The sequence below is a fragment of the Zosterops lateralis genome (genome assembly GCF_965231275.1).
Source record: "Zosterops lateralis genome assembly, chromosome: 5".
Classification (NCBI taxonomy): Eukaryota; Metazoa; Chordata; class Aves; order Passeriformes; family Zosteropidae; genus Zosterops; species Zosterops lateralis.
In genome coordinates, this window is record NC_139766.1 from 71,847,822 (window position 1) to 71,861,327 (window position 13,506).

A 13,506-nucleotide genomic window follows, 5' to 3' on the forward strand; every position below is an offset into this window, starting at 1 on the left:
ACTTCTCTCGAGGAACAAAATGCTAGCTGGCACTAGGGAAAGTGATGATCCTACCTTGCCTCTGAGAGTAAATACCTATGTATGGCCCACGTGCACATCAGACCCAGCACCACTCGTGGCTGCAAACAAGATGGTGAAGTGTGTTTTATTCCAAACACACACCCACAAAGTTACTGCAGTGACAAAAAGGGAACTGCAGATACAAAACTCTCAAATGCAGTTTTATACACCTTGGCATACAAAAAGTTTGCCTCAAACTTTAAGCTATTTCTGAACACAAAACCCTATCGCAAAAAATTAAAAAGAAAATGCTACTTACCTTGCCAAATCCTAATTTGTGGATTTGTTGAGATAAACACAACTGAAGCTCCCCACCTGATAAATTTTGGTTGTATTCAGTACCCAAATGATTGATGATTTCTGATGCTATTTGTTTAGTGACAGATGCAAAATCTCCTCCTCAGAATCCAAATAATATAAGGTGTTCCCTTGGGCAGGCAGCACAACAGGCCAAGTCTCTGTGCACGTGCAACCCAGAACTGGTGCAGACACTTTGATTTATTTACTGCCCAGTTATGAGCAGCCTTAAGAATCCTCTACCATGTGATGCTTAATAAAGGCTACAGATCTCAACTGGATTAGGATTACTCAAGGGATTATGAGTGAGAAATACAGCATGTTGGCCTCTCTCATCCTAGGAGTCAGCTCTTACACACTTTCGAGCTGCCCTCTGCTAAATGCAAACTTCTGGAGGAAAAATAATTCAAAGTTTCACCCCTTATTTGTGTTGGGCTGAAGTGGGGCTTTGTAGCGAAGGAATCTCTAGTGCAAAAAGGAAGGGATATGAAAAAAGCAAGGATAATTCACCTCCTTTTATTACCTCATAATTCCAGGGCTTGAGAAAGCAGGAAAATCATTGTTCTTTCCAGTCTTTAAAAAGTGTACACACACAGCAGATGAAATCTCAAACAGAAATATGATCAGCAAGCCATTCAAATAACTATAAATGATCCTCCTTTTTTAAAAAAGCCATGATGACAAAGTCAGAATACCAGGCTAGAGAAATACTTTCAGGATGTTTTGGTGCAGTCTTTCTTGCCAAAAATTCCCACAAAACATCCAAACCTAGTGAAAAAACCAACCACCGCTACATTTTAATGTTTCCAGCATTAAGATGGGTTATTTAAGTATAAACAATCACATCTCTGCATTTTTATCAAACTTCAGTTCTTATCATAAGTACCTTAGCTACTCACAGGTTAAATTATCTAAGTGGTAAGATATATCACTTACCAGTTCATCAGTATTTATATTTTTAGCTTGGTGTGAAACTAAGACCAGGAAGTCACGTATCCTTTGGGTTAGCAGAAAAGCATGCAAGGTGGGAGAAAGACTTTATTTTGTTGGCAGTCAGCATCTTGGAATGTTGGTTACCACAGAAAATGCAAGGCTTTCAAGAAAGTAATTCATAAGGGGAAAAAAAACCCCTACATTCCTCACTTGTTTAAACCTCATAACCCCAAACAGCTGCCAAGCCACAAACACAACAGTGGAAGCAAATAGTTTCCTGAATATTCATAGATACTAACAACTTATACATTCCAGATTGTTTATACACATTGAAGCAAATACATTTGGCCAAATTTATATACCAGAGCATCTGGGCACAACCCTCCCAGAGGATAATCAGCCTAATGCTGCAGAGGTCAGGATGACTACACAAGGCCATACCTGTAAGGATCCTGTAGCTGTGGGTGGCTGTTATTTAAAGAAAACCTGGTGGGATCACAAATCAGTGCCTACTCTCTGAATTAAAGCAGTGGCATTCTGGATCTCAAAGACAGTGAACATTTTAAAATCTTCCTCCAGGAAATCTTCTTCAAATTTATCATTGGCTGCTGTATGTCGCTGTCTAAACTGGGTCAAGGCAAAGCTTGCAGCACTTTTATCCAGGCAGGAGGAGAGGATGCAGGTAAGTAGGTTATGAGACTCAGCACAAGGAGATAAAGGGCTCTCAGGTCCAGAAGGTGCTCTCAGAGCTGTTTGCATAACCAGTGCACACTCACCACAGCCAGCATGGCATGGATCTGGAAGTTCTGTCACCTTCACACAGGTGACATTTTATCCAGTGAAGAAGGGCTCTTTCCGGCTTTACCTGAAAGTATCCACTGGTCTTGACTCTTTAAATCCCTCAGCATTTCTGGAGTACACCTAAGTGTCTAAACTCACTATACAGTCACAGCACAACCTAACAAAAACCCCACTGCTCTGCACTGTAAAACATGTTAACTTTACCACAGGTAACTTGATCTGAATGCACAAAACCAAATACAACCGTTTTTTAACCCCACTGCTACCCAACACAACCTCCACTCATCTACCAAGGAAAAAAGTGCATTACCACAATTCCTGAAACAGCTCTTGATTTCTGACAAATAAAATACCTACAGTTTACAGCTGTGCATCTGCTGCATCTGCCCCTGCTGGGCCCAGGATCAACAACTCCTCATAGATGAGGGAAAAGGATGATGACATGGAAGTAACCCCACAAGCTATCAGGTGAATGTTTTATTTAATTATTTCACACCAACAGGCTCTGTAAATTACAAAATATATTTATTAGCCAGCACACAAGTACATTGCAGTTGCATAACTCCTACCAAAAATAATACAAGCCATTTCTACCCATCAACATCTGCTAGAGCATCAATTTAATTACAAGCAATTTCAAACTTCCATTAGAGGTCATTAACAAGATCACCTGCAACACTTCAAAGAGTTAGCAAATCACTGTTTCTTGAATGGTTCACATAATTCATGAACCAAAGCTGCTGTACTGCTCCCAGGACGGATTTTAAAAGCATATGTTAGTCTTGTACAGCTTCAGCTTCTCACTCAGTGTGTTGAACTAGAAAAAAAGGAAAGAGAGCACAGGTTTGTCCAGAATTTAGTGAAAAACAAGTTCTACACAATCTCTAGAAAGAACTACTCTTGATAAAACCAGATCAGACAGAACTGATAAAAATGTAATAGGAATAATATTTTTAAAAAAACTTGAAACTGGAATACAACTCCTTATGCTCTTGCCAAGGCCATGCAACCAGCTTCTTGGCATATAAATTCTCATAATATCTCTCTGAAGCTGTCCCATGAAGCATCTTGTGAGCTCAAGAACTTGGACTTATTCTGCACATTCAAAGGACAAAGCCCCCAAAGGAAGCTGCTCACATGCAGTCACTAGTGAGCAGCCATTACCAACAAAGCTTGATTTTTCTTGGTGCTAAGTGCATCATCCCCTCATCCCCTCCTGCTGGGATTCAGCTCCCCCTAGTAGGGATTTCTGTTACCATCCACCTGGAGACAAGCAAGGGCCATAATGAGGAGTGGTAAAAATAGCAAAAACATTCCCAGAGGGAACCTCTACCTTTAGGTTGCAACATCCATCCCTTCCTCTCTGATCAAAACTCTAAGATCATCTCCAAGAGTCTCATGAGGAGAGTCATTATTTAACTCCCTCTAAAACAACAAGGAAGGTATCTATCCAAGGGCAATAAACAAGCAGAATCAGGAATTCAGACTGGGTCACCAGAGTGCCACTGCAATGCTTTGTCCCCCAGTGACTCTGCAGCTGAAAGGTTGTGTAAGTACAGATGCCACTTACACCCTGCCCCTTGCACCTCTTCACTCCTCAGTTCTCATCCACGTCTGGTACCGATCTGGATGCGCGGCGCTCATGACTGTGGTGTACACGGTGTTACTGGCAGATAAAGAGCAACAGAACCACTGAGTGACATTCCAAAGGCAGGAAAGGGAGTTTATCTAGCTAGCAAGGCAGCAGAACAAATCTTTGTGGAAACAAATATTCTGTTCAGGTGCAGAAGGATTAGGAAGAGAGACTGATCAAATTAAAGACTGCACTAATTTTTACTGTTCTTTCCCCCAGGCAGCACAACGGAGGAACTGTATTAAACAGTTGGCACTGTATCTATGTCACAGCTGAGATTAACCTTTCCCCATTTCCTCACACTGACAAAGCAGAGGAGAGGTAGAGGAAGCCATTTCCAAGCTCCAATGTCAATGACTGATGCAGAGAATATACCGAGCTCCATGTAAAAGTAAACCATAACATGGTAGCCTGCAAAAGTGCAATTTCTAGAGCAGCACAGAAGAATGATGTACTGAAATACATCTCTTGGAAACCCAATAAATGGTATCTAAAAGCTTTATTCCACTTACTTTATTACACAAATCAGAGCTATATCAGAACATGCAGACTGTTAACACCAACCCAAAAGTGGGCAAAGGAGTTATTGTAACATCCAGCCTCCAAAGGAGTAATTACTCCTCCAAACGAGTAATTTGTTTCACTACTCCAAAGCAATTTCCCATTACCAGACTGAGCCCGAACACGTGCAGTTCCCTAACTGAAGTGGTACACACAAGAGGAATGGTGTTGTGGAAGTGGAAACAGAGGGTCATGAGCACAAGCCAAAATCTAAGATGGGAAACCACAAGACTCAGACACATAAGGACGATCCTAAGGAAGTTTGTGGTGTACTTTCAAGTGGCCTGAGGCACAGCAGGAGGCACAGAGCAACATCTCTCAATCTAATACTTACTTGTTTAAGACTGGCTTCACTGACAACACCTGTACAGAAAGTTTGAAGAGTTGTCATTTTGGCAGGTAAAGAGGGAAATAAATGGCTATTAAGAAACAGCAGTAGGATGAAGTTATGAAAGGAATAATATAAAGTCAAGGACTTCTCGCCTTTTTGAAACATCAGACCATTTTACAGAAGTACTTTCAAAAAAGCCCTCTCCAAAGACATTCCAATTCCCAAAGCTCACCATGTCTAACACTAAGTGCCTGCGCTTGAAAGAAGAAACTGCACAAAGATGATGGGATTCACCTCCTGCACTTTCCCCTTGAACTGGTCAACTGTTATAAAATCCCTAAATAGGAGTCCAGAAGCATTTTGAACAGTCTTGAACAGTTGTTCAGTCTTCAATTCCCCTAGAGACAGCTGTGCAGTAAGTAAACCTCGTTCCCCACAATAAAGCACAGCTTTCACACCCCCAATGAAAGAACACTTCTGCTTTGTCAGAGAACTTGAAGAGCAACCACAATGCACAATTTGAGAAATACCTTAAAGAGTGTATCAAAGTTGATGTTGTGCTGTCCAGTAGCATTGAGAGCTTTGATGGCTGCAGTTCTGCGGGAAAGCAACACATTATCAATTAAACACACTTGTCTGTTCCAATGGCTACAAAGCACCAGCACAAACACCTTCTTACTAAAGGCCTTGGCACTGAAAAATGCCTCCTTTGGTCTAAAATAACCCCACCTTGTGTGACTGGATGTCATCTCACAGTGTTGCAATTCCTGTTACTATTCCATTGAGTACACACCAAGAGGGAACCTGCCAATCCCTTTTTGCACACTACACAGCCTAAAATCCCATGTAAGCACCTTCCTAGTGCCATCCAATACTTTGGCACTGTCAATCTAAGTGATTTATTTTCTACTAAATTTTGCTTTCTGAGCAAGTTTTTGCCCTATGCATTATCTTTGCAATTTCTCATTATTTATGCTACTCACTGTCTCACACCCTGGCATCTGTGAATATTGCTCTACCCTGTATGTATTCCCTTCAGAGTGGCATTACAGGAACTGAATGAGCTGCCTGCTCAAGGGGAAAACACCTGCCCATACCTCTAACCATTTTTGAAATATGTGTTCTCTCCCCATGGAGCTTCCAATCAATTTACCTGCGATCATCAAAAGGAGGAGGGGTAGTCCAATGATCATAGTTTGTCTCCACACGAAACCAGCTGCAACAAGCATATAAGCAAACAAAAGGTGAATCAGTAGGTAATTCATCATGTCCAACAATCGGTATCCCTATATTGCCAAAAGGAAAAAACTCCCTCAAAAGGCAACTCCCTCCACTTGCTGCATGCCCAAGGGCCCCATGCTGGCAGATGTAACAGCCTTTACCATCAACTATGGAACACAAGAATGGGGTGGGTTGTTGGAACAAGCAACACTGGGTGACCTCTGATGTCCTGCTGTAACCAGGACCAAGAAGTGCCCCAGATCTCTGAAGGAAGTTGTGCCACTAAGCCAATCACTCAGAAGGGAACGTGAGAAACAAAAACAAAGTTGTTTTTCCCTACTTACGCTCCACCTAAGGGATCGAGAGGCCAGAGGTCTGCTGGCCCTCTTCTATTCCTCGTTATGACCATGCCTTCTTTGGGTGAGACACCTCCCACAATATAGTAAACTTCAGCAATAATGGGAATGCCAGCGAGTCTGAGAACAGCGGACTGGAAATCCTCTGCTTCGCTCAGAGTCTAACACAAAATGGAGATGACAGTGAGGTTAAGCACAAAAACAAGCACTGGGACATCTTCAAAAGAACAAAGGTCCAGCTTTCCTGAAACTGGTAATTCACTCTGGAGTGCTACTTGAAAATATTACTAGTATAGCAATATAACAAATGGTATAAAATAACCCCTGGCACAGGTATTCACCATCTAGGAGTGCAGCTGTCTTAACTGGTTACAACACAAGTCACAACTAGCTGAAACACTCTCTAGGACACAAGTCTTGGCACAGCTTCTCCAGGACCTTTGGCACTGGAAATTGCTCTCCAAAAGGACCAGAATTTCCTCATTACTGAATACAAGGTCCACACTTAGTTTCTGCTGAAAAATCCATTTGCTTATCAAGTTGCTAAGCCTTCTGTGCCACTGACTCTGATTTACTAGATGTTTAAGGAAAAATGTGGCATGACTGGGAAAAGCAAAAACAACTCAGTGCACTTACATCTCGCACAAGCCAGCTGACAGGGTAATTCCTATTGAGGAAAGCAGCTATAGCATTTTCCCACCATCTACCACCATCTGGGGAGAAAAACAAAATTACTATACATTTCATTTATATACAGTGAGACAGGGTAGGTGCCAATCAGCACAAGATGTCAACACTTTACGGGAGAAATGCCAACAAGGAGCATGACCTTCAGGCTAAATATGTATAGACAACATAATTCCAACTGGCAGTCAGCCACAGCAGCTGGATTAAAACCCCTGCTTTCCAGAAAGCATCTCAGACCTGTCATGACAGGAGTGATAATAATCACCCCATTACTCATCTCATGGAAATATTAGAACAGGAATAAATCCACAGAAATAAACTGCTAAAAAAGAGGTAAGTGATAATGTTTGTGTTACTGAGAAAAATAAGCAAAGTGCAAAAAGCAGAAGGTCAAGTTTGTTAGTATTTAAACAGTCACACTTTGCAAAGCACAAAAAAAAAAAAAAAAAAAAAAAAAAAAAAAAAAAAAAAAAAAAAAATCAGTCTGCTTGTCACTTGATAGACCCTGACCCTGATTTAATCATCCTGCTCACATGCTCACTTCCCTTGATTTGTAGTTCAGTTGGAATGAGCTGAAAACAGCTTTCACTTCAGATAAACCACCAAGCAGTCAGCAGGACAGGACTGGACTGTCCTGTCCAGGACATGGACAGGACTGCAGCATGTGTGGAGTGAGCACAGGATGTGAGAGACATAGGACTTTGGTACACAAGATTTCCTCAATCAGGCCTTTCAACAGACTCAATAAACACTTAACACTTGCCTTTAAGCTAAACTAAAAGCAGTTTGCCCCAGTAAGTATCAGCTCAGGACACTGCACTTTTGAAAGGACTAACTACTCTAGAATCAGAAGCAGTGTGAGTGTAAACTACAGAAAGAATTTAGTGAATCCAACAAGGCAACATTAACAAAGCAAACAGGAAGCAAGAGGTGCAAGTGCTCCATAGCAGAATGCCTACTCAGAGATAATGTACAGGTGGAACACACACAGTGAATATTGTTTGCATAGCTAAAGAGCTGAAGAACAGATTGTTCAAGATTAAAAAGAAAAATGCTTATCAGCAACACAAGGGAAAAATAAATGTTTTAGATGTTGTTTCTGAGAATACATTATTGCCAGTTCTAACAGTCACCTAATAAAGAACAACACAGTACCAGCTTCTTAAAGGGAATAAAGGGGAAAGAAATGGAGAAGACAACTTCCCAGGCTTTGAGTTGGACATAACTGTCATTACTTGTGAAACTGAAGCCCTGATGAATAAGGTAGTGACCCTTCCCTGCCTTCCTCATTGCTACAAGTTTTAGTTCTCACTAGTGACATCTCTCAACTCTGCTCTACTACTGATCTTGCTCAACTGCCTTTCCAGCATCTCCAGGCATTCCCTCAAATCCTGCTGCCTTTCCCCTAGATCTTCCCCTCCCTCACTTTCCAACTGCCTTTTGATGACAGACAACCATGGAATACAGCAGAACCAGGAAAGGAGCTGTTTCTTTGCTCTCCATACTGCATCTATCTCAGCCCCATCTCTGCCACCTCCAGTGGTGTCTCTTGACCAGACCACATCTTTTACAGCATTCCCAAGGCTTTCCCCATCCTTTGACACTTTCAGCTCAGGTGACACTGCTGACAAACACCTCCTACACAGCAGCCAAAACCAGGCATGCGTGCTTTCAGATCCTTCCTGGCAACCTTAACCTCATTGCTCCCTCTGAGAGAAAAAGGCCAGGGCAGGCAACAATCAACAAAAACAACACACAACATCTGCCGTGGAAGACAATTCCTTTACCTCGTTCATCTCCAGAGATGGTGAACTTGTGTGGACTTTGCCCAGTCCATAAACCTACATAACCAAGAAATGTGGTGCCTTGGTATGCGACCTGAAACCAGGAAGGAGAGCAGTTGAGGATTCCAGAACAGAAACACAGTTGGAACCTGCAGCCTTATACTTCTTCCTATAGATTTCATACCTACATTACTATAGCACACAGTGCCTTCAGTTACAGGAAAGCATGCCAAGTAAATTACAAAGGGACTCTGAGGCTTCAGACTCACAGCATTTCAGTGGTTTGTGATTACCAATAGCTACAAGACTTTTGCTCAGGTTAAACTGCCAAGCAACAAACAGCAACTTTTCCATTAACAAAATGGACTAATGAACATTAAAAAAAAAAAATCAGACTCACAAAACTGCACTAGCAACTGATTGTTTCTTTTGAAATCTTTCTCTAAAAACACACTTATTGGTCATAGAAATTCACAAGGTCTACTCTTTGCCATATTCCCTAATATTTCTTCTCTTTTTTTTAGCATCTTGACATTACCTTCTTTCAACATCTCTCAGAAATAGTATCTTCAATACTATATTAAGCTGTTCTACTTTTTCCAGTCCATCACCATAAGCTGGATGTCCAGAAAGGAAAGAAAATCAGCATTCATCCCACACTCCTGGAGCATAATTGACAATCCAGTATATTTGAGATGGGAACCCCATTCCTACATTAAACCCCCCATCTAAGCAGCTACAGGGCTGTCCCATTTTTCATAGAACATCACACAGCCACACAAAACCTGGACCATACCTGTCCACTCTTTATAAACTGCACGTCCAGCGTGATCTTGCTCAATATGTCGACAAAACCGTAATCCAGGTTCCGACCGTGGTAAATGTTCCCTATGTCATCCTGAGCAACGATGCTGGTGCAGAACCTGCACACAGAACAGGGCAAGGAATGACAAAGGCACAGCTCTGGCACTGCTGGCAATATTCTAGCTGCAGGAGCTCAACCTTTCAGTAGTAATGGAGCTGATGCTCTGCTAAGCGTTTTATTAATGTTACCATAGAAAGAGGAGTCCAGTACCACACCACGGTCCACAGCAGCTCAGAAATGACAGGGCAAGCTAAAAACAGCACTTCCACTTGGGAAAAACTATTATTTCATTTCACTTTTGTAAGCCATAATGAAAAGCTGACATCTGAAAGCATTCATAAAGTGTCATGCTTTCTGCATTTAATTCTGATGATTTCATTTCCATTTGGAGCCTTTATAATTTTAATCACGAGTAGGGAAGTTCAAATTAAGTCCCATCAGTGAAACTGAAAAGCCATTTCAATAACAGACTATTCTCTATAACAGGAAGAGTGCTCAAACTCCTTGTGTCACCAGTTCAGTTTTTTTGGTGGAGTATATTGCATTAGCATGGAATTCACTTGTTTTCCCTGTAGTTTTGAGTTGGTCATTTCAGTGATGCATAACTCTATCTCTCAAAAATATAGACGTAAAAAATTCTTCACTTAAGTAGGCTATTTCCAGTTGATGGGGGTTTCTAGTATCCATTTATTTCAAGGGCTTCACCAGAGTGAAGTATGACAAGTATGTTCTGTGAAACACTAAACCAGCCAGCACTTAAATGTATCATATTCAATATCAGTCCTTACTAAAAAAAGATAATAAATTGAGTAGTACACATTAAAAAAAAATCCAATGCAAACGTGCCTCAATATTTGCTAAAATGTATACAGAGGAATATTTTAGGCTCCCCAGGGGCAACACCAAGCGTTTGTTTTTCTCCTGCACCATGTTTCTAGGGCAAAAAGAGACAATGAAACTGAGTATTTTTTCACAGAGATTTAGTTTGCTGCCTTAAATATACTACAGTAATTTTCCACCGTTCAAATCAGGAAGTGATATTATGCAGTCATCGTGAACCTTCATCCAGAAAGTAGTTTAGTAGCAACTTTATCTCAGGCAAATGAGAGAGCAACTAATTATTCTAGCCTCCTTTTTGGCAATTTTTAAGTGACAGAGAACATTACATCATCTTCATACGTAAACGAACTCTACTTTTGGATGGACATACCTTACCAGCAAAAATGATTTTTGGACTTTAATACATTTATATGTATGTACATACACAACACCACGACAGATAGATATTGCTTGTTTTCCCAATAGAAAACATAACCGTTTCTCGTTCCATTCGGCATTCAATCTGCCAAAAGAGAACGAAACCTTGCGGCTGAACAGATGAAGTGGTCTCAGAACCCACCAGGTGCCTTCGTCCACGCCGAACTGAAGCTCCACGCCCACCTGTACGAGACCGCCCGGGTACCCGCCACTTACGCGGTGGATTCGTAGGCGAAGTTCAGCAGGATTCCATCTCCGAGATTTACTCCCAGCGCTTTGCACATCCCCGCGATCTCTCCCGCGAAAGGCTGCGGCATGAAAAGCTGCAGCTCGGCTGCTATGGGCTGGATGACCTGGTGAACCCATTTCGGTACGCTCTCGCTGCAAGACACACCGGAGGGGTTAGCCGAGAGCGCGGCTCACGCCGGGCACCCCTGCGCTGCTCCATCAATCAGCCCTCCCGGAGCTGCTCCATCAATCAGCCCTCCCGGAGCTGCCCCGCTTGTCCCGCTGCCCGCCCGCCCGCCGGGACGCACTCGATGATCCGGCGGACGGCGGCGCGCAGGAAGGCGGGCTCGAAGTGCCGCAGCACGGGCAGCCAGCGCTGCTCGGGCGGGATGTCCAGGCTCACGTTGCAGCGCAGAGGAGCCGCCGCCCCCGCCGCTCCGCAGAGCAGCGCCAGCAGCGCCCACGGCCCCCAGCCCATGGCGCAGCGCGGAGCGGCGGCGGCGCCCCGCCCCGGGGACAGCCCGCCCCGCACGGCCCGCCCCGGCCCTGCCCGCCCCGAGGCGTCACGGCCCGCCCGCCTGTACCGGGAGACGGAACAGAGCAACCGCAGCAGCAGGGGTACGGACCGGGTAACACGTGCATTGGCCCCCGTGCTGCTGAGTTGATGAAAGCCGCTCCAACACTGCAGCTTCCACAAGGAGGGCAGAGGGGACAAACCCACGCTTGGCAGAGCTGTCGGCGCGGTGGCTGACACAGCAAGGCTGTAAACAAGGGGGGAAAAGGGAGAGGAGACTAGACACTTGTCCTCAACCGCGGGGGCGAAAAATTACCACTCCCTTTCAGTGTCAGAGGTTATTAGTTAGGACAGATGCACAAGAAGGGAACTGCTCAGCTGTTCAGCAGAAAAAACAACCCCGCTAGTAAAACTATGGTTTACACGCTGTACTTTCCTTCTCCTCCTCCCACCTTTGGCTCCAGCCCCTGCTCCACACTCCTTCCCCACTGCACTCCGGCACCTCCACCTGAGAGTTCACTGCTCTCCTTGCCGAGTACCAATCCCTGCCCTTCCCTCAGCAGGAACATACAATTTGAATAAAAACCTAGAAAGCCATTAAAAAAAAAATAAAAATAATCCTACTTTGTCCTTGTCTCCCTTAAGCCTCTCTAAGTTTATTTGCTCTCGGAAGCAGTGTGACTGCTCAAAAAAAAAAAAAAAAAAAAAAAAAAAAAAACCCACCAAAATCCATAGAAGAATGAATTAAAGTTATCACAAATACATATTCAACAAATAGCTAAGTGAAATCCCACATGGGATATGAACATTTATCTGCCTTCCTAAAAAGAAAGGAAAAAAGCACCTCACCAAATGCATTTCTATTATACTGTGCATGTGGCACCTGTTTCTGCACGACAAAGAAATCCATTTCTAACAGACTTTGAAAAAGGATGGCACAAATAACTCCCTTAAGTTGTAAATATTTTATCAACTCCATTAAAACAGATGGCTGGGGAAGATACAAAGAACCCACTAATGGTCTGTCCTAGGGTGACTATGATGCTTGTATCCCCAAACATCCGTTCTGTGTGTGCTGTATGTTGTGTTCTGTACCTTTGAGACTGGTTCTGAGGGAAAGAAGAAGAGCACAGTTTGTTTTGAAAAACTGTTCACTCCTCTGCATTTTTCTTCTTCCTCCTCAGGACTGTGTTCGTTGTATGCATGGACAGCAGCCAGAGAGAGGGGTGTTTTTTTGCTTTTAGTTAGTTTAGCTAGGTGAGGCAAAGAAGCTTCCTGGACTGTTGTTTTGGTTTTTTTTCCTTTTTCTTGGGACTGTTTAAATCTGCTCTGGACTAAAAAACCCAGAGGAGCACCAGGAGCTGCACCTGTGGCTCACCGGGGCCTGGACCTGGGCATTTTCCAGCACCAAAGGAATGGGGACTGATAGAGCTGAGAGAGCTGAGCTGACTCCTGGTAAGGACTTCTCTCAGTTCTGCCATCTCTCTTCAGAGTGGTGAGAGGTTTAGTTGTTTCCTATTATTCATTCCTTATGCTTGTGGGCATTTTGTTTGTCAAATCAATAGGTTTTTTCCACTTTTCTCTGAGGAAGTTCTTTTCCCAGACTGGCTGGGGGGGAGGAGCCATTTGGGTTTGCTCTCCAGAGGAACTCCATCAGGCAGTTTCCTCCCAAATTTTCCCTAAACCAGGACACGGTCCCAGCAGAGGTCAAGGCTAAAGCACAAGTTCAACCTCAGAAAAAGAATCCAGACACCCACATGTTTCTTGCATGTACTTGCCAAGAGACATCAGCGAGTCCCACCAGAAGGCACACCACTATAGGAAAACACTCCTTTTTTCTCTGGCACATGATGCTATTTTTGTATTTAAATTAATTTGTATTAAATTAAATTAAATTTGTATTAAACCCCCCTATCTCCCAATACACTAACTTTATTTTAATCTGGGATAATGAGGCAGCATTTTGGCAATGGACAAT

The 13,506-nt window shown here is 43.1% G+C and overlaps 1 protein-coding gene across 1 annotated transcript; it reads right to left on the reverse strand.

Annotated features, from left to right (window-relative positions):
* Positions 1-2,599: 2,599 nt before the first annotated feature.
* Positions 2,600-11,492, reverse strand: NAAA (N-acylethanolamine acid amidase; the record flags this gene model as incomplete). Its single annotated transcript, XM_083861212.1, has 11 exons — positions 2,600-2,908; positions 3,662-3,757; positions 4,620-4,648; positions 5,147-5,213; positions 5,770-5,832; positions 6,182-6,354; positions 6,830-6,906; positions 8,668-8,758; positions 9,461-9,587; positions 11,003-11,167; positions 11,323-11,492. 10 exons carry the CDS (start codon positions 11,490-11,492, stop codon positions 3,682-3,684), a joined length of 1,038 nt encoding a protein of 345 aa, XP_083717338.1. The 3' UTR covers positions 2,600-2,908; positions 3,662-3,681.
* Between the last annotated feature and the right edge of the window lie 2,014 nt (positions 11,493-13,506).